This window comes from Strix aluco, chromosome 3 (assembly GCF_031877795.1).
Source record: "Strix aluco isolate bStrAlu1 chromosome 3, bStrAlu1.hap1, whole genome shotgun sequence".
Lineage (NCBI taxonomy): Eukaryota > Metazoa > Chordata > Aves > Strigiformes > Strigidae > Strix > Strix aluco.
In genome coordinates, this window is record NC_133933.1 from 76,389,370 (window position 1) to 76,410,623 (window position 21,254).

The following is a 21,254-nucleotide window of genomic DNA, read 5'->3' on the forward strand; positions in this document are numbered from 1 at the left end:
AACTATTTAAATATAATCTTTGAGATATAATATTAACAACAAATTCAGTAGATGGATGACATTGCTTGTCTGTCTTTTAGTTAACGTTCTGGCTTTAAAATTTCAAGTGTTATATTCTTTTCAATGGTTTTTTCAGAGTTGATGTTAATATTAATAACTAATGGATATTTGCTGTTCTGTTGTGGGTTAGATCTCCTTACTGAAGCAGAATCTGGAGATGCAGCTTTCCCAGTCACAGAGCTCTTTGCAACAGCTACAAGCCCAGTTCAGTCAGGAGCGACAGAGGCTGACTCAGGAGATCCAGGAGTTAGAAGAGGAGCATCAGCAAAGGCATAAGTCACTTCAGGAAGCCCATATCCTTGCCTTTCAAAACATGGAAGAAACAAAAGAGCAAGAACAAAAGGCATGTTCATATGGATATTCTGAATTATGTAGGCAATGTCGCCATTTTAGCAATTTATGTACACAGTTGGAATTAGTAAAGGAAAGTATCTGCATAACTACTAAATTTCCTTTTCAGCTGATGTCTTGTAGTAACATTCTTATCCATTTAAATCTGATTAAGACATATTGAAAATCATCTCTAATACTGGCATTGTTTCATGTCTTGCTTTATACTCTACCAGTATATGCATATATATATATAAAATTATTATCAACACACACATTTCTTTACAGTAGTTTGACATAGTTATCCATAACATTATATTCTAGTTTTGACTTGGAATAGGTTTCTCTGCATTTTCCATTATACTTACCTAATTTTGCATGTGTTTTCTGATATTTCCTGTCAATTGACTCCTGTTGAAATGTAGTTTATATTTTCATTATGTTAAAAATTGTATAAACTGTGTTCTGCAACTTACAAGACAATTTTCACGTCCAGAACAATGTCACACCCAAGGTTTTTTTTTTAAACTTTGATTAAACCAGATTTAAAATTGAAATTTTGGCAGTACTTGATACTTAATGGTACTTAATAGGGTGTGTGTCGAAAGTTTTTTTTAAGTTCAGATCTAGAGTGTACCTTTGCAATTAATTTTCCCATTGTCCCCACTTAATGTACTTTCATTCACATCATAGACTGGTCTTGGAGCACACAAGGAGGATTCCTTTTGTTCAAAATGAAACTAGAAGATGTACACCAGGAGCATTATGCTTCATACATTTCAATAGAGAATAAACATGAGTGTCAGTGGGGAGCAAAAATCCCCAAATGTGTATTGCGTGCACACTAGACCCATCAATGGATCTCCACCTTATCACATTCTTTGCTATTGCAAATATATCCATAGACTGTTTTTTTTTTTATCTTTTCCAACTGTGACCAGAACAGCGGTTTTGTGCACAGATAATCTTGATAACTGGCAGCCACTGAAAAGAAAAAAATAACTTAGTGAGAGAAGAAAATATGAGTAATATTAGTGCATTTTTAATAATTCTAGAGTATGCCAGTGCCTACTTTTTGTTGCCAGTTGTTTATTGTTTAATATCTTATAAATTCCCTGAGCTGGTACAGAATAAATTTTATCAATTTTGAGTTCATAGGAATTAGAAGAACGTTTACAACAGAAGCACTCGGAAGAACTACAGGCGCTGAAAGAAACACATAAACAAGCCATGGAAGGTTTCAAATTGGAGATGGAACAGGAACTTCAGACTCTACGATTTGAGCTGGAGGATGAAGGAAAAGCTATGTTAGGTATACTATTTTTGAATTTGGAAGTGGGTCCCAAAACGTTATTTCTACTCATACAAATATACACGCACATATATGTATCTATGCGTGTGTGTATATTATAACACTGTAGTATATCTCAGAGTCATTCAATGTTGACCTAGTTGTTCCTCTTAAAATCAGTATAAGCTTTTAACAGGTAAGCCCAAACTGTTCACTTTTGAAAAATCTTACCCTTAAGTTTTTTGGAAGGAGTTAGTGGCCAAATTTCATGATGGAGAATGTTTCAGAAAGTAACAGGAATAGAATGACAGGACAGTTGCTTAGCTGATGTACAGTGTGTGTTAGGTCAGCAGCAATACTTGAAGGAGCTGGACTGTTATTGTTAATTAATGTAAACATTTGCAAAATAAACTCTTCTTTTTGTTCATGCTAACTAGCTTCCTTGCGCTCAGAGCTAAATCATCAACATGCAGCAGCAATTGACCAGCTAAGGCACAACCATCAACAAGAACTGGTAGCTGCCAAAATGGAGCTAGAAAGAAGCATAGAACTCGGCAGGCGACAGGTAGGAGGCATTGCTGGCAACTGACTGTAAAGCTGCATAGTCCATATTTGTTTTCTCTTAGATGGAGGCAAGAACTCTTGCGAACAACATGTAATCCTTCAAAGTCAGCCAGCACCAGCAGATAATGCATCCCTACCAGTTTACCTAAACCTCCTTGCTTAGCTTCTTCCTTCAACAAACATCATTCAAAGCCTAGTAGAGGCTCCCGCATCAAAGCAGTTTCCTCTCAGAATTGTGCAAGTGTCTGGGAGCACACTGGCTTTCAGTGGGAGGAAAGTGACGATTCTCGCAAAATTCTACTCGTCCTCAGCTGCCGGCAGGACTTAAAAAGGAAAAAGTTTCTCTCTAAAGCCTAAGTAATACGGCTGAGAAGTGGTTGCTTAAAACCAAATGATTGCATCAAATTTAAGAGGTAGCTTAGTATCTTTTTTTCCAGGAACCAAATTGGAAAAGGTGAATTAGCATCTAAAGAAAGCAGAGAAGAAGATGTAACAGTTTGCAACTGTTAAAAAAACCGCACCCAAACACAGAAAAAACACAACCACCCCTCAAATCCCAAAGCCAGTATGGGCTACCTTTGCTTTCAGCACCAAACTGATTAATTCACTTTTATCTTTCATTTTGTGCTTCATACACAATAATTTTTTTCAGTAGTAACTAAAAATTCAAAGCCTGATCTCTATCAAAAGAAAGCCAGACTCCTGGAAGTAAGAGAACCAGAAAATTATTTCTTTCTTTGACTATATAAGAGGCTTTTCAGGACTGATTTACTGATAGTCCAGCATCAAGGAGGTGGAGTGGTTTTAGAAATATATTAACAGAGGAAACAGGTTTAGTCAGATATAGCCTTTACACAAAACCAGAGACAGTCAAAGATCAGCCCTTCTTTTTCTCTTCCCTGCTGGTTTAAAAGTGTGTGAGCACTACAGGCAAAAATGTGGTGCTGTCAGCAGTGAACGAAAACATGCAGGATTTAGGAGGATATAGTTTCAGTCCTGGGTTTAGGCCTAGAGTGAGACACCTAAAGGAAGTGTCAGAAGAAAGAAAGTTTAAATTACAAGAGCAATGCCATGTACTTTTGGCCTCGGTACAATGATCTGCACGAGCTTTAGTTGTACTGAGGGCAAAGCAATTAATTGTGTTTTCCTGTGTTAGAATGCTCATCAGTTCATAGGATCAGAGCTAAACTAGATGCAGAGAGGTCTGAGCAGGATGATTATGTTTGCTATTTTTGTAATATTTAATTATGTGGATACAAATTTTCCACTGCTTTTTCTTATAACTTTAATATAATCTTTCTATAGGGAGGTAGAGAGCTATGTGTAAAGGTCTGTTCTTAAAGATGTCCTATTAAATTTGTGCTTTAGGATATATTTGTATTTTCTGGATGCACAAAGGCACAAAGCACAATTATACATAAAACTACTTTGAAATATCTGCTGATTTTCTCTCTGTGAAAACTATATGGTCATTCATTACTGTGAAACTGTAAGAAGTGGAATAGATAGAAATGGAAGACTCTGAAAATTATTACAGACTTTTTCTAAACCGAGGAGAATCATTACCAAAACCATTGGAATGGGTTCCAGATGAGTTTCTCAGATGTTAACTTCATTGGAATTTCTTATGCAAAAATAATGACTTTTATTGATTTATTGAGCACAATATAAATAGTATATAAATTATTTAGCATGTATTCTGCTGTGAGATATTCATGACCCATATATATAAGTATGGTGGTTTTGGCTGGGATAGCCCATACTAGCTACTATGAAGAAAATTAGCTCTATCCCAGCCAAAACCAGCACAGTAAGACAGGAAACTTCTGAGCCATAGTGTTTGTTGGTGCAGGGCACACATCATGAACTATTTTGTCCCATTGTATGGGGCTGTACAGGGAAAAACAGTTTCTCCATATCATACGTTGAAGAGCTAGAAAATGCTGTATGTCCAGTACCCTGATTCTTAGTGGTATCTGGTTTTTTTGTTGTATGTGTGGGCAAAAGGAATATGTGATGAGCTATGCGAACTTTAACAGGCAATGACAATGACAGATTTTAAATTTTCTCACCAGTGGAAATTGTTTGTTACATAACTTTGATTTCTTCTTTATTTCTACTTGTACACAATAAAAAACAGCTCCGTTTTAGTTATAATTTGTGTCAGCATCAAAACTGAAAAAATTGTCTATTGAATGGAAAATTCTGCTCAGCTGTTATATTCCGAAATCAAGTATTGTGCTTCTGAGAGACAAGTCTATTTAAAATACTTTCTTCTGCTGCTACTTACATCATAGGAGAAAGAATTTTTATGCCGAATATCAGATCTGCAAGATGAACTGAGACACCGAGACCATCATATAGCTGAACTGGACAAAGAGATTCTGCATCTTCATGAAAATATAAGTGCATTGACCAAGGAATTAGAGTTTAAAGGGAAAGAAGTTCTTAGAATACGAACTGAATCCAACCAACAGATCAGGTATGAATTTTTCCACTCTAAACTCAAATGTGTTTTGTTTCATGAATTATTTTACTTAAGAAATTTTACCATTTGAGGCTTTCAACTTATCCTCTTAATCAAGTGGTGTTATATATCATTTAGTCTTCTTTAGAAAAAGCTGTGCTCATTACTAGTAAAGTTAGTGAATATTACCATACAGTTAAGCTGCATTTCAGCAATACATTTTGGCATATTTTAGTAACAGTCTGCTCAAGTGTTGTTTTGGTGTTGTTTTTTTAAAAAAAATTCATTACGTTTCTTTATTTAAAAAAGCATTAAAGGAGATGCATTTTCCATGAAATAAGCTAGAAGATTGGAGGAGAGTAAGTAGTGGGATTTGATGAATCAGTAATTCCTTCTGTGTTGTCTGATACTGTGTAAAAGCCCTTAGAAGCATGGCAGAAAATCATGATGAACAAACAAGTCTGATTTTAGAATAACTCTTTTTTTAACAAAAAATAAATTAAACAGGATATATGAGCAAGATTTAAGCAAGAAACATGAGAAAGAGTTGGATGTCTTGACAGCAGATCACATCAGAGAGAAACAAAGCATGCTGGCAGATTTTAATAAGACCCAAGAGCTGCTCAAGGAAATTAATTCAGCTTTACAAATTTCGTAAGTTTTGTTGCGTTAAAAAATTTGTATGTAGCTGCGTTTGAGTGAATAGTTTATTCTGGTGTCCGTAAATTGCTGAAGATATTGCAGAGATGCAGATGTGCAAAAACCTCAGTCAAGTATGGAGCCTAATCTTGCGTTCTTTAGGCAACACCATTCTATAAGCTTTAGGGGAATTTAGTGAGATAAATTGTTAGGGATTTGAGACTGAAAAATTTCGAGTAGGAAAGATATTAAAATCTGTGCAGTTCTTAGAAAATTGGCGAAAGCATTATTTCAAATTTATTTTCTCAAACTTTAATACATCTTTTTTGAGAACACAAGAGTTTCTTCAACAAGTTTATACACAGTACAGCATTTGCTATTAAGAAGTCTGATTATAGCACATGAGTGATGCAAACATTTTCAGATTTGCTAACATAAGGAAAATTAGTGTCTGAAATGAATTATATGAGCATAACAATAACAGAATACTTAGAGTGTCTCCAAGTCAAAATGTTACCTGGGGTTAGACCACCTCTGAGCAGAAGTGATGTAGTGTGTCATCTAGTGGGTGTTTTCCTGTCTTCCACACCCTTCATACTGTCTGTGACGTAACCCATTTGGTCAGGGTTTCTGTCTGAGGCTTCGTAGTGCGTTGAGGACTTCCTGACACAAAGTTGTCAGTGAGGGATTTGTATTTGCAGCACAAAAAATTTATGTCAGAGAAAATAATTGGTTCTAAGTATATGAATGGAAACTTTTAAAAGTAAATATCAATTAAAAATGGATGATAAAGCCTAACTCATCTAATTCTTTCTTGATAATAAGCACTCAGTAATTGTCTTCAAATACAATGGGTATAAAATTGTAATCGTCTTTGTAATTGCCCACTTGCACACTCCTGTGCCCTGATAAATGTGGTAACTTGCCTTTCAGTAAATCAGGCATAAAGAACTTTCTGTTTACTGCATTTATCTTGTATGAGAAACATACCAGAACTAGGGTTTGGAACTCTTTACCCTAACTTTTTCTCCCATGAAGTTTTTTGTTTTTCAGTGTCCTGAAATTTTCTGAATTTAGTTGGTTGCCTACTCCTGGCTCTTGCTCAGCTTAGAGCTATGAGGAAGCAGCCATTGGCCTAAAGACAGCAAACATTATCCAGGGTACCCTGACTTGGCTTTCAGTGTGTTACCTTTTTCTACTTCCACTGAAGCAAGGAGCTATCAAAAAAGGAAACTATGTAAAAAAACCCAGAAGAGTTTTATGCAGCTATTTCTTAAATGACTGTTTCCAGGTTTGTCCTCACCTAAAGCATGGCCTCATGAACGTTTATGAAATTGTAATTGAGAACAGTAATTGAGAGTGGGTATCATTAATTAGGCTCTACAACTAGAGTCTTTAAATTACATATTATCTCTTTGAAACAGAAAGAAAACAGTCTCTGAAATACCTGAAAATAAAATGACAGCTGTTCGTAACTGTGTACTATACTCTGGGGATCTGTATAAAATAGCTTAACCCAGCATAAAATGTATACACAAAATTAAGCCAGCTGAGCATTTTTCTGTTCTGCTGAGTCAAATGCCTTTTCTGCAAATAAAAACAGTCATGTTGATCACATTCATAATGTTTTATGTAAATACATTACATAATCTCATCAGATTATGTACAGGTTATTTGAAGGTTATAAATATAACTTAATATGAACTGTTTTTCCAGATGCAACTCAAAGTAAAAATCACATAGCTGCTACTGAAGGGAAAATATTTATCATTATGTCTACTTCCAGGTGTCTTGTGGAATTATGTTTGAGCTGACTTAGACACCTTAAATTCACAGATTTTTCTCAGGGTTTATTTGTGATTTTTAAAAAATTCTTTTTTCATTAAATTTGTTAAATTTCCTGAATCTGTTCTGAAACTTGGTTCACTTATCTACATGAGGGCTGAATATGTGAGACAAATGTTTTAGTAGTTTCCTTTAGAACAGTTTAGCATCATGAGCATTATATTTATGTTTCAAAGAGACAGTCATTTGAAATTGTCATGTCTTCAAAACATGTTCTTTAAGAAGAAACAAGGATATTTACAGTTACTTGTACAATTCCTCTCTCAGTTGGCTTATTTCACTTCTCTCCTTTAATGCTTTCCCACCAGGCATTTCAAATTTCCTTCTATTTTTTTTCAAATGTTTATCAATTGTTACATTTCTCTTAATCCAGATATCCTAATATCCAAGTGTTACTGCTTTTCTTTTACAGCTCATTCCTTTATTTCATCTCTAATGGTACTAAGTTGCTTTTGTGGAGAGGAATTAGTTACCAATTAGTCTTCACTGTTCTTGGATATCTTTGTTCCAGTATGTTCCACATGAACTGAGGAAAACAGTGCCAGCCTTGTCTGTCTATCCAGTTTCTCCAGTATCACAAGCATGAATCTTTATTCAGAGCAGTCATCTATAAAAAGAAAAATGACACTGTTTGGTTTCCTCATCAAGAAAGTGAATAGCCAGTTTTTAAAATTTACATTAATATTAAATGCAATGCAATGTAGTCCCTATATTTTACGTCAGAATCAATCTTAAATATGTCTTCTGTAATTTTCCTGTCCATATTATGGTTTTGAATGCCTTATTTTCAGTCTGACTTCCAAGAGGCCTTTTTTCAAACACCTAGTACTGCATGCACAAGACAGATGTTAAGCTTTTAGAATTTTGCCCAGATTATTAGTTATGGTTATTGTTGATTTTTTTTTTTTTTTAGCTAGCTAAAACTCAATGATAACATAGAAATTCATTTTCTTCAAGGTGATATGAAAGTCCTCTTCTGTTTTTACTTCTGAACTCTCTTTTATACTAATCAAAGATGTGACTATTCACTCATCATTTAACGCTGGATCAGGCTAAAGGGGGTATTCTTCTTTCCTATAAAGTTTAGAAGAAATGGAAGAAAAATATAAAAACAGAGAATCAAGACCAGAAGATTTGCAGCTTATCTCAGAACTGAAAGACCTAATTGCAGAGCGGGACCAACTCATAAAGAAATTGATTGTAAGACTTTTATGCTCTCTTGGTTTAATATCTTGACAGATACAAAAGTTAATCTAATTCAAAGTGTTTGAAATGTATTTAAAGAACCAATCCTGCTAGCTTGTTATTCATATTTTTTAACACATTGTTCCCGTGGTTCCAATGACTCATAATAGTAAAACTAATTAGATACAGAGAGTTTTGCACAATCCAGCATAATACATTGTTAAAAAAAATACTTCAGTATGACCTTGATCAGATGCCTCCTATCTCCAGTCCTGGAATAAGTCAGCCAAGTAAGCCATATAAGAAACAGTCTCTTCTATGAGGTTTCTAAAATCAATTTCCTGATCCACTGAGCTTCCCGAATTCAGAGCATAACACCTTGACTCGTATCAGTCTGATTAGATCCTGATTCAGAAGCAAGAAGGAATGAGGAAATTAAAATTAATTAGAGATGGGAAGTTAACTAAACTGAGTCTTTCCCAGTGCATAGTCCATTAGGCTACGCTCACTCGCAGGAGCGTAAAACTGCAGCAGAACTGCATAAATAGAATTTATTTAGATCATTACATATAGTAATATATAAAACATATTAAATGTGAAATGCAGTTTTTAGAATTACCAGTTTCCTTTAAAATGTAAACATAAATTTATTTGAGATCACTTTATGGGCAGATTTGGCCACTAACTGATTGAAAATGCATAAAAAGAAGTTTCTATTTGTTCTTCTTTTTAGGAGGACAAAAAGTTCTGTCAGCTGGAGCTAGTTAACAGGGAGACTAACTACAACAAAATGTTTAATGCAAGCCCTAATGTTGGTGTTATTAATCCATTGGTGAAGGTATGTTCCATGGACTTCATTGCTAAAGTGAAGAAAAAGAAATCTAAACTTAGGATATAGTAAAAAGAAGAAATAGATGTGTATGTGCCTGTGTGTATACATGTATCACTCTTAAAAGACATGTCCAAAACAAGGAACATAGTTTTCCAGTTGTCTCTACTTATTTTTGTGTAGGTTTGTTTCTTTTCTGTTGTTGAGAGATCCACTGGTATTGTTGCCTAATTTGCTAGACATGTGTTACATAAAACACAGTTCCTTCTCACAAAACTACAAAATCAAAATAGCAGTGACAGAAAGGCAACAGAGGGCAGGATTGTAGCATATAATAGAGAACAGTGACACCCGTAAGGTTTCAGTTTCATAATTTTTCTTGGTTATTTTGCAAAGTGCAAGGGCAATTTCATTTCTTACATGGTGCCCAGGATGGAAGACCATTAGATAGAGGGAGCGGGGATGCTGAAGGAAGGGAATAAGGGTAAAAAGGGAAAGAGGAAAAGTATGAGAAGGGCATGGAATGAGTCTGAGTGGAGAAAGACAGGAGTAATACTGGAGAACTGGAGTGACAAACCGGGTGTGGACTCCAGGCAGCAGGAGATAGAAGTCAGTCTCTAGCCTTCTCAGTTATTGCCACCGCCTATATGAGTGAAAACACTTCAATAGCAACCTTTTCCAGTTCTCTCCGTCCTGCTGAATAGCAGCCAGTGAAGGCTACTGTACAAGCAGGCATAGTAGCCTCCCTGTCACTTCAAAAGCCAGCAGCATTCCCTCATGAGGAATGTGAATAGACTGCAGTAGGGTAACTTAATTCTATTTCTTTTCACCATCTCAGGAGTAAGAATGAGTCCTCTGACATTTCCTTCCTCCTTGTGATAACCCATAGGTTATTTTGCCTGCATGGAAAGGGAAGAGATTTGTCCCAGCTGTAGAGGCAGAAGAACTCAGGAAAGTTCTGCAGCAGAGGGCAACCCAAGGAGCACAACATGAGCAGCTCAGATGCCCAAGAGCTTCAGTGATCAAGGTTCAGGCTCCGTTATTTAAAAGGAGATCTGGCTCCATTATTTGAGATCAGGCTGTGTTATCTAGCTAAGCCTTAATGTAGTTTTACATCAGATCAGCGTATTTCCCACTTCTGCACAAACTCTGCAGCAAATTGTCAGTGTTCTCCTGCGTTTTTCAGGAGCCCGGCAGCTCTCACAAACTTATCTGTGGATGCCTAACTTTTATGCATAACTGCATGAAAGAACTTAGTTTGGGCCCAATAGTGACAATACCAGGACTGCCAGATACAATTTGAATGCTTTATGTGATAAAGGTTGTTTGAAAATTTCAGAAGTTTGTCTGAACCACTCATTTATGAAGATGTGAAATGTGACCATCAAGTATATAAGCTTGTGCTTTGTGGGAAATCTGAAGTGTTTGGGAAAAGTACTTCAGCATCAGATTTCCGTAGTAATAATTCATATATTTTTATAACATGCTTCTATCACTTAAAACTGTTTAGACTTTAAAACTGTCTTGTATGCCAGAACATTTTGATCTCTCATTTCATGAGCTGTGGACTATGTTTCTTTATTTTGTCAAAGCATGTACTGTGTTATCGGAGAATGAATTACAAAGAAACTGAAAATCTCATTCTCTTTTTTTTAATAAAAAGACAGAATTTGGGAGTTACTACAGGCTTTGCATATTAATGCAAAATTAAAGCCATTGCAGTATGAATTACAGCTTCTCTAATTTATGCAGTGGATCTATTTAGTATTACATTGTTACATCTGAAGTTTCTTAATACTTTGCATGAATTTCATGGAAACAATACACACAATTTTGTCTTTCCAGATTTGACTGCTTCAGAAGCATAGATTGTCTTATAGAGAATAAAATATAAACTGTAGGTTTTTTTCTAAGCACTTATATGGATAATATACATTTTCCAGAAATGAGCCACCTATGAAGCACACAGATTTACCTACAGTGTTTAACACACCGTTGTAATTACAGCGTATATTACCTTGCAGATGTATTTTACATACAGTTGGTTACTTTTTCCAAACTATTTTTTTCCACCATATTGTTATTTCTGGCTTCTTCAGCTACTACAGAAGTAGTAAAGTGTATTGGACAATCTCAGTTTAATCCTTTGCAGCTAATGATCTTTCACTGTGATGCTTAAAAAAGGCTTTTTTCTATTATAGCTTTCTGTTCAATTGTTGGGGTCTTTTAATTGTATTTTGATAAACACATGCACCAGTGTGGCTACAATTACTAGTATTTGCATCTGCCAACTTTGGAGAGGTCAGGCACTGAAATCAAAGCTAGCAGAGAGCTAAGTGGAAGAAAGTACAAACAAACAATAAGACTCTGTCTGTCTCCATTTGAACTTGTGCCCACCCTCAAATAGAGCAGCTCTTTTGTTTCAAGTGGAATTCTGCTGAAAAATATTATGTAGAAACAACACAAGATTCCACTTGTCTTTCACTTTATTTAGTTCAAATGCATGTAGTTCATAAGCCCATAACAGGTTTATCTCCCAGCTGCTTTGTTAGGGTTGCATATGTATAACTGAATGAAAGTATTTATTATATATTCAAATAATACATAATTCATGAGAAAAAAATCAATTCATTTGAAAATCCTATTCTTGGAAATAAAGTTTTTAAAATATTAATATTTTATTGCCGACATGGAATATTTGATAGAAGTCAGAAAATACACATGGCATTCTGTCACAGCAATTTAAAAAAAGCTATAGAATTATTTGAAGCATCCTTCTACATTAAAATATCTGTAAAATTAGAGAGGATAAATACTTATTCCTTTGCATGATGTGTTGTGGAGAGTAAAATAGTGATATAAAAATAAAATTCTTCAGTATTTTGAGTCCTTTGAAATACTACCAGTAGGAGTATAGAGAATATTAAGAAAACAAGTGTTCAATTGTGCCATCTGGTGTCTAGAAGTGGCAGCTGTAGTAGTGTTAGAAGCCTGGCCTTTTCCTTGTGCAAGAAACTGAACTCCTAAACAATAATCTTTTTCTCTTTAGCAGTATTGCTATAATGCTTGCTAACTATGAGGGCGTAATTGCTTTAAAAGAAATGTAGCTGCTTTTCTAGGTTCCATGTTCCAGTTACCAAAATGTGCCTCAGTGATGGGGTGAAACCTGTTGGAGAGATTCACTTTTTTGTCACTGAAATTTGCTGTTAATTACATTTGACAGCAGAGCTGTTTCACTGATATCAAGGAAAGATTTAAGTAACCATGAAAGGTTTAACAGACTAAATGACAATTTTGTGGAAAACTTCCTATCTCCGATGTCTTAAACAGAGCAAAAGGTTATATTGGAAGATCTCATATAATATATTCATTGATTATTATACTAAGTCTTAACAACTTAATCAACTTGATCAGAAATTTGATTTTTCTGTGAAAATTTGTGGTGTTTGGTTCTGGTCAAAGCAAATAGTAAAACTAAAGTAGGAAGAAAAACCCAATCTGTCCCAATTGCTCTCCTTCAAAAAAAATCCCAAATCAGCCATCAATACAGCTTTCAAATTTGCAAATTTCCTCATCTGTCCTGGTGCAAGAAGCCTTCCTTACATTTGTTATTTTTAATGCAGCAAAAGAAGAAGAACGATAAATCAACAAACAGGTTTGTGAGTGTCCCCAATCTAAGTGCTCTGGAATCTAGCGGAGTGGTGGGCAATGGACATCCTAACCGCCTGGACCCCATTCCTAACTCACCCATCCACGATATTGAGTTCAACAGCAGCAAACCACTACCACAGCCAATGCCACCCAAAGAGCCCAAGACGTTTTTGAGGTGAGCACTGCCTCACCAATCTTTTTTTTTTTTTTTTTTTTTTGCTTAACTCAGGAAAATTTTGCATTCCTCTTGAGCTGAATCCCACTTGCTTTACGAACCTTTAAGAGGTACAAGTACTCTTATGGCATTTTTAATTTTTGCGTTATATTTGTAACCTCTTTATAGTATTCCTTTTTATTGTAGACCTTGTTGAAATGTGAAGTATTCTCTCACTTTTTCATAAGTCTTGAACTTTGAAAACCTCTTTAGATACCTTAACAGAATTCATGTGCTTCCAATTGTTTACATATATGAACAATTGTTTTAATGTTTGTGTTATCTACTGATTGTCATTTAGGAATTGATATTAGCATAGAATTTCTTTTATTCAGTATTATGTGATAATGGTTTTTCTGTAAGAAAACTATTTTTTTGTGCTACATGAATGTTTTGTGTTTCCCCTTTCCTCGCCTATATCAGATTGTTTTATAGGAGTAACCTTACTACAGCAACAGGAAATGTGCATGCTTGGATGCTTAATACTGAGCTTCCAGTAACCAAAACCAGCATTAAAGTCTCAAGCAATTATCTCACAAAATATTATAGTTAATTAAATAACTTAAAAATGGCATTTTAGAGGCAGGATTTTAATCTTCTGGCTTTATGTGCCTACATATTAAATGCACCGAAGTGCTGTACTTTGTATTTAGTAGCTGCTGATCTCTTACCTCTAAGTTGGCAAATTAAAGCAATGCATAATTACCAGTTCCACAGTTGGTTGTTTACTCTCTCCTCTGGTTTAATGCAAGAGACCACATACTAATTCTAAAAGGAAACAAATAATAGACTCTAAAGTAGAAAGGGAAAACAATCTATTTCAAGAAAACAACCTGTTTTAAAAAAAAGTACTGTTGCTTATTTTTTCCTGTGCATGTGACGTGCATGAGTGTGCTCAGATACCTGTAACATGCACGTGCATGAATGCATGGACTGTGATGCTGGAGTTTCCATTCCAAATTGGTTTGTGCTCTGTATTATCCAGTAATACAGTAGGGATCATTTTATTACTGATTTTTATTGATAAAGGAACTTAATTGTGTAATTAACTTGAAGTTATTCTCTCTTGCTCTTTTTGTGAGGATTTTAATTGTTCAAGGGGGAACCAAATCTTGTTTGCAGTGCAGCAGTTTTTTTCCTAGTATATTAGCATATTTTAAATATGTGCATGAATAACAACGTGAGTGATTTTGGTGATTGGTGTTAAGTATTAAAAGTGTGTATATTTGTTCAGTTGCCAACCAGTCTTCGTGAGCACATGTCTACAAATATGATGCTCGCATCATATTTTTGAAAATTAACTTTACCACAGGAAAAGGATGCTAAAAGAGGACCAGTCATGCTTTTCCAAGAAAACCCTTTTTATTCTTCCTGAAAACTTACAGCCGTTTATGAGACTTTAAATTATGTTTTCCAAAATATTATTTGCCCACCCTGTAACGTGGCTTCTGAACTGACTTGTCCGTGCTGCTGATGCTCTCCAATGGAGTGGATGATCACAGATTCTATAGGGAAACATTAAATCATGTCCTGAGACACACTGAGAATTAATCCATGGAAAAAACACGCGTTCTTTACTGAATGTTCTCTGTGAGGTTTTTTTTGCTCCTAACATTTGTACTTTTTGTGTAGTTGTGGGATAATTGTTGTTTTTTTTTTCTTTCTGTGAATTTAGCCCTCCTCAGACTGATGCTTCACCAGTGGCTTCACCAGATCCACAACGCCAGGAGTGGCTTGCCCGATACTTCACGTTCTGAGAGATGAGTTGTTTTTGTGGCACAGCGTGATGTGGACTGTTTGTAAGAGCATGACCTTACGTAAACCCTCATGTGAACAAGATTTCCTGTAATTTGTCAAACACTGTGAATGAGAAAGTATTTGTCTTTCTGATTTGAAACTGCACTGTATTTCATGTTATATTTGTTGGAATCACTTGACATGGTACTATATAACGTGTGTAATTATAACTATTATTTTTATTTAAAATGAGAGAATCTTTAAACTTTGTAATGACTACATAATAAATTTTGGTAGAACAAACATAATGCTTCCCCCCTTTTTCCTATCAATGTGTTTTCTTTGATTTCAGGTAAGGCTTTTCCCCAGAAAAAAACGTAATTGCATGGTTACTATAAATACAATTTAAACTGTAAAAGGAAAAAGTATGTATCTCTCACTCTCTCTTCAGTTTGGGCAGGATATGTTTAATGCATCCCAATTCTACTCTGTTACTTTGTAGCAATTTAAAAACTGTCTCTTTCTAACATTTAAAAGGAAGAGTGTGAAATAAATCCAAACTAGTGTAGCTGCTCGCCTTCAGAGCAGAGTGATTTTGACAAGAGGATGAAAAAAGCCACAAACCAGGAGCTGTTCATTGCGGAGGGGGTTGACTCCTCACCTGTTGCTCATGAGACTTTGCCATCTAGTTGTAATCAAACATTTTCTCATCAAATTTAAGCAGAAACTGTTCCCACAAGTTACGTATTTCTTTTGTGAATATTAAGAAAAACAAATGCTTGAAACAGTTACAATACTGTACTGAGTATCTCTGCATAAATCAAGAATCTGCATTTTGAGCATATAACCCTGCTTTGGATAAAATTCATGTCTGAAATGAAAAAAAAAAATCCACAAAAACCCACCACCCAACTTTTTCCCATTTATACATACTACAGATACAGATCTTTCATTAAAACTTAATTACCTTTCCTGTCTATATTAAAGTTTTTTCTTCTTCTTAAACTGATATATGAAAATGTTTTTTCAGCTAGTGAGCATGATTCTCCAATCTTTTTATGATGCCAGTGTTGCTCGAGAAATTTGCTGCAGCATATAGAAAACTACAGCTTATTGTCTTTTTAAGTCTTTTTTCATTCAAAGATTACCACAAAATAACTCACACTGGTAGTCTCAGGGAGAAAATTGTCTCTTTGTTTTATGAATGTATTTTTAAACTGAATCTCTTCTCTTTAAAAGCAGGAAAAAATGTTTGAGTTATTCAAATAAGGTTTTAGTTAGCATATACAAAGGTCTTGAACTTTAATATTTCATCTGAAGCCCTAACTACATCCTTTTTTCGCTATATGCACAAAGGTAAATACCCAGATGAAGATACTTGCTGATTACAATGAGTTTTATATGTAGTATATGTATAAATGAAAAATTTGTATGTTTTCATATAAACAATATAAAAATCTTCTAAATGAACATTTTAAAACTTCTATCTTATAATTCAGCTTGAAAACTCCACTGAAAGCTGTATTCTTGGTGATGCTGCTGTGGATTAAAGATGCATAGAGCAGATTTTCTGTAGCTGGTGGACTCAACTGTAGGTATATGCAACTTTCTGATTTAGAAGAAAGCCATATTGGGCAAAATGTCAGATTTCTTGGCTGTTACCCAAAATAAAATACACTAGCTCATTTTGTTATAATGTTCCGAAGTGAGTGTTGCGTATTTTTTCTTGCATGCTTTGCAAGGGCTCAGCCTTTTTCTCCCATTTGCACATTTTTACATATGGAATTAATAACTGAACAGTAACAGGAAGATGATAATACCTGCATTTACTTTACCTATTCAGTAAAAGATGTGCCCATTGGGTTTTTGCTAGTAGGCATTTGTCTTTCAGAAGGGAGAAGAAAGTTAAGCAGCACTCAGTTACCATGTCTGCCAGTCAGCTGCAGTTCCACTACCAAATCAGTCTCTTAAAAACAAAAAACAAACAGCAACAGCCCAAAACCAACCTGAAGAAACTAGGAAAAAGTGATTTTCTGCCAAATGGCATTGAGAACTCTGTAAAATGTATTCCTAAAAAAAGTTAATATCTGGCATTTGGGATTAATACAGGAACTTGCATTATCATAATGCCATTGTGTTCCTGATCTTTGCAGTACCTGGTATTCTGGAAAAGCTAAAAGTGCACATAGTCATGAGTCCAGCTGTGCAAAGTCTTTGCTCACACATGCATGCAGTCTCTCCTAGCTTAACAGACAGCTCTGAGTAGGGAAGTACAGAATTAGTGTGAAGTTGCATAGTATTATTTACAATGGTGGGAAAATCTGGCTATCTCTCTGCACTCCGACACTTTAAATCTCATTATCAGCACTTAATGTAGCTAATTCCCCCGACCCTTTAGTTTTATTCAGAAAGATCAATAACAAGTTGAAAACAATAAAGAATGTAATATTTTAATCCTTACTGTGTTTTCCTATGGAAGAAGGAAGTAACAGGCTATACTTGATACAGGGGCAAAATGCAGAAGAATCCTACGTTTTGCCAGAATGTCATCGTAATAATCAGCCTTAAGGCCAGGTTCGGCCCTTCAGTCTGGATTGTTCCATTTACTTCTGTGATAAGAGTCTGAATGCCAGTGAATTTTCCAGGTTAGCAGAAAACAGCTCTAGCTGACCCATCTGACATCTCCTAGCACAGGGAAGAATTATGTCCTGAGAACTGCATGGCTTTTTTTCTGCAGAACTAATTGTACCCAGACGATATACTTGCAAAAGAAAAGCCCAAAGGTGATTGAAAACCAAGCTGCAATTAGCACCAACATAGAAATCGCTTTATCAGATTTACTCCTTCCTTTTGCATTTTTTTTCAGTTACTTCAGCATATGTGTACTATATTTACCTGAGACTTCAAGGAAAATATTAGTTTTATGAGAAGTACTGGCAGTAAATTACATGGGTCAATATTACAGAATTTTTAACATTCTAATTTAGTCTAAATAAATTTTCACATCTGTTTTTCTCATGATCTGTTATTTTGTAAGAAAAAACTTGGATTATTTTCTAACTGGCTTGAGTAGTTCTGCATTTAATGTGTACACATTTAAATTTAAATGTCTTAAGAGTTGTGATCTTCGATAACTTTAAAGAGAAAGAATATCTGTGTTATAAAACTGGAGAATATAGACTATTTAGTGGGGTTTTTTTCAGGATATACCTATCATCTTTTCTTCCTAAATGTTTTATATAATGTTGCAAGATTCTTTGTTTTCATTTTTAAAACAGGATATCATTTTTTCCACTCTTGATATAGGCAGTCTCTAGAACTAAACTTTCCTGCTTTTTGAGACCAGAAGACTCTTTCCACAAAGAACCTCCTTTGATTGAGTTGCTCTTCAGAACTGAAAGCAGCAGTCTCTGGAGAAAATGCTTGTTCCTGTAACTGAACAGGGAGGGATTCTGAACTCCAGCCCATGCTGCAGCATTTGCCCTTCTGCTGTGACACCTGAAAAAATTGGGCTCCTTTCTTTAAATTGTTAACACTATCCCAGTAACCATAGCTAGAAAATCCAATATTAACTTTTGTTTAAGTCGTTCACTTATTTTCCAGTTTTAGTCTTACTCTGAAACTCTATATAAAAAAATGCAGGACATGAGTATCCTAATGAGTATCAGGAGACTTCACTCATGTTAGAAATCAGACCTGTTCACGATGTCAGAGCAATCTCTTGCTTGCTTAAGGTTTATTTTAACTTGTATGTGAATTTTGTTAATGATCCCTGTACTATCCACACATAAATTTCACTAATTCTGCATTGAGAAAATTACATGCCAAGTTTTCCTCCTTTGCTGTAATTTACTTCCCTTTGAAGGAAAATGAGTCACATCACTTTAGAAAATACTGATCTTCAACCTCCTCTGCAGTCAAGAGGCTTCAAGAGTGAATCAGCCCACTTATCTCTCTTGGTTGCAGAAAGACTGTAGAGCAACAACAAACTAAGTGTCTCTGTTGACTAAATTTAAGTGTGAGGAATTGAGTCTGTGTTGTTTTTTTCTTTTTAACCAACATTTGCAAAAATACATCTGCTTTGACAGATGCAAACTGACTTTCCTTACAGGAGCTGTGTTGCTTTTTACCTTGTATGTTCAATGTAGTCTGATACAGTACTGTCACTATTCTTACTAAGCAAATGCTAAACCGTTTTTTTACTATAAAGAAGGTGAAACTCTGAATTTGTACTGTTGTTCGGCGCTTTTGAGCATTGGGCATTGTATCAGTTTTATTTATGTATACATTCCCTGGCAAAATCTTTAAATGGAAATATGACTCGTTTCCACGTACAATTATATACAGAAATCAGCTTGCAGTTCTAAAGCTAATTTACTCTGCAGTGTATTTTGGTCATATAAAGAAATATCCATTTCTTTAGATACACTACAGTAACTGGAAGTACCTGTGGATAGTACTGGGATCACATGACAAAACCAGGCAGCCAAGCTGAAACACAACTTTTCCTCTTCAGCATGACCAACCGCTGAACTCCATTTCTCTTAATAATAGAACTTGGTATTTGCTGGACACAACACTGGGCTCTTCTACTGTACAATTGTGCTAACGTTCATCATTTTCAAGCACATACACAATTAGACAACTCAAGCTTTGCTGACTGTACAAATTGCACTCCAAGTTCTTGGGTTAATGATGGGACCTATGAAGTGAACTACTCTGGAGTCCTGCAGAGTCTTAAGGATGAGTTTATAAATTGCCTGTCACTAAGGCAACTCAGTTATTTTCAGAGTTAAGCATGGTGTAGAGGCCTGTTCCCAATAAACAGCTGGCTGAACACAACAGAAGCAGCTGCTGCCAGCAGCACTGATAGCAATGTTGCTAGGGAACGAGGAGAGCCAAGCTTAAGAAAATAAAAGCATAATTCAATAATGACTACCAAAATCTGGTTTCATTATGACAGTGAGTACTCTTAGAAATTAACAGGCCTTCCACGTTCAACCTGACAGACAACCACAAAAGTTTAGAGTGGCTGAGCCTTTAGCTGGAACTGTAGCTGTTTAACTTCAGTTACAGATCATCAGCGTGGTGGCTGGGCACAAAGAAGAGTCAGCACACTTCAGGCTGTAACCACCACAGGCAGCCTCAGCCACAGCTGGCAAGAGACACCCTGGAGGGCAGAGACTGGAGCCCAAGTTTTACAGTCGCATGAACATCCAACCATACTCACGCTGCTTAGTCTAAATCTTCACCCAACCAGTGGGATCCACAAGCCCTTCTCAGCAGCGTCCCAACTGCATGCTGGAGCAGGACGTCTACCAGCCACCCCAACCACTGCATTAGCGGGCAGCTCTTGTACTCTCCTGGGATGTTTCCAGATTGAGGGCACACACTATATTCTGTAAAACATGAGTTTTTAGTCTTTGTCTTTTTCTTCATAACCACACAACACTATCAGAAGTGACATGAAAGCAGAAATAGTAATATTGGCTTATGTAAGAGCGCCATTCAAAGTGGAAAGCAGAGACAAACCAGGAAAGCGTTCTGAGTCTGGGACAAGAGAATTTCTTAGGCTGGTAACCGCCAGCACTGTCTCCATCCACTCATTAGAGACAATTACTTTTTCTTGTCCTATTTTGCACCATGACTTCAAAAGGGGCTACCTCGTGGATTTTCAAATGGGCATAATGTATTTTTTTTAATGACTTCTTGTTGAGTAAACATTTCTTCATTACTCAACTAAGCACATAACTGTTACTAGTTATTACTAGATAATAATAAAATTATAAATACTTTAGGTTTTTTCTTGTAGGAACCGCTACCTAACTGAAGCCTTTACATGCCAAATGAGTTAATTGCTCTGTAGTTGTAATTAGCTGCTCCAGTTGCAGGCTGCTGCATTCTTTTTCATCTTGTTGCTCTAGCTGTTTAGGCTACAAAACGCAGAATTTGAGGAAGCACAGACAGACACCTCCAGGAAATCACAAAGATTACAGCTCTGCCATACCAGAAGCCTGTGCTGATCTAACAAACGTGTAGAAATAGCTGCCTGGCATCACTAGAAAAAAGCAGCCTGGTTTTGTACCTTGCAAGACAGCACCATAAACTGAGTAAAGCTGATGCTGAAAACGTGTTGCAGAGACAGGGCTTGCTTGACACCCCACCCAGGATAATCTTTACCAGAAATAGTTCTGAATTTTCACAGTAATCAATTTATATGTTCGGTGCAGATCTCAGCAGTGCTTTTGCAGCCATATCCATTCGATTGGTTAGAATATGACCATTTTATAAAGAAAAATGGTTTCTTGCTTCTAGAGACATATCTAGGGGTTAAAACCTTTCCTCTTTATAACCCCCTGAAGCAGCCTGAGACTTTTGTTGTAAACTTTGTTTCCTTCAGGTGAGGATTTAGGCAACATCTACAAATACTCTGAAGAAGATT

General features: G+C 35.7%; 1 protein-coding gene and 1 long non-coding RNA gene across 13 annotated transcripts in view; one reads left to right on the forward strand and one right to left on the reverse strand.

Annotated features, from left to right (window-relative positions):
• The window catches only part of FAM184A (family with sequence similarity 184 member A), a 77,643-nt gene extending 61,128 nt beyond the window's left edge, over window positions 1-16,515 (forward strand). For 2 of the 11 annotated variants that reach the window (XM_074819239.1, XM_074819240.1), the window contains 10 exons: window positions 191-403; window positions 1,549-1,702; window positions 2,119-2,246; window positions 4,543-4,727; window positions 5,220-5,366; window positions 8,279-8,396; window positions 9,115-9,219; window positions 10,100-10,237; window positions 12,834-13,036; window positions 14,751-16,515. In XM_074819239.1, coding sequence (XP_074675340.1) covers window positions 191-403; window positions 1,549-1,702; window positions 2,119-2,246; window positions 4,543-4,727; window positions 5,220-5,366; window positions 8,279-8,396; window positions 9,115-9,219; window positions 10,100-10,237; window positions 12,834-13,036; window positions 14,751-14,832 — 1,473 coding nt within the window. In that variant the 3' untranslated portion in view covers window positions 14,833-16,515. The remainder of the gene's footprint in view (window positions 1-190; window positions 404-1,548; window positions 1,703-2,118; window positions 2,247-4,542; window positions 4,728-5,219; window positions 5,367-8,278; window positions 8,397-9,114; window positions 9,220-10,099; window positions 10,238-12,833; window positions 13,037-14,750) is intronic. The other 9 variants (XM_074819241.1, XM_074819243.1, XM_074819242.1 and 6 more) reach the window with 8 other exon arrangements.
• LOC141921140 (uncharacterized) lies at window positions 233-20,290 on the reverse strand. 2 transcript variants are annotated; one of them, XR_012622562.1, is made up of 3 exons: window positions 20,043-20,290; window positions 7,670-7,803; window positions 233-363 (listed from the first exon to the last, which is right to left on the reverse strand). It is a non-coding gene; the product is annotated as an uncharacterized LOC141921140 (long non-coding RNA). The 2 variants fall into 2 exon arrangements; XR_012622561.1 differs by lacking the exon at window positions 233-363 and adding an exon at window positions 5,875-6,010.
• Between the last annotated feature and the right edge of the window lie 964 nt (window positions 20,291-21,254).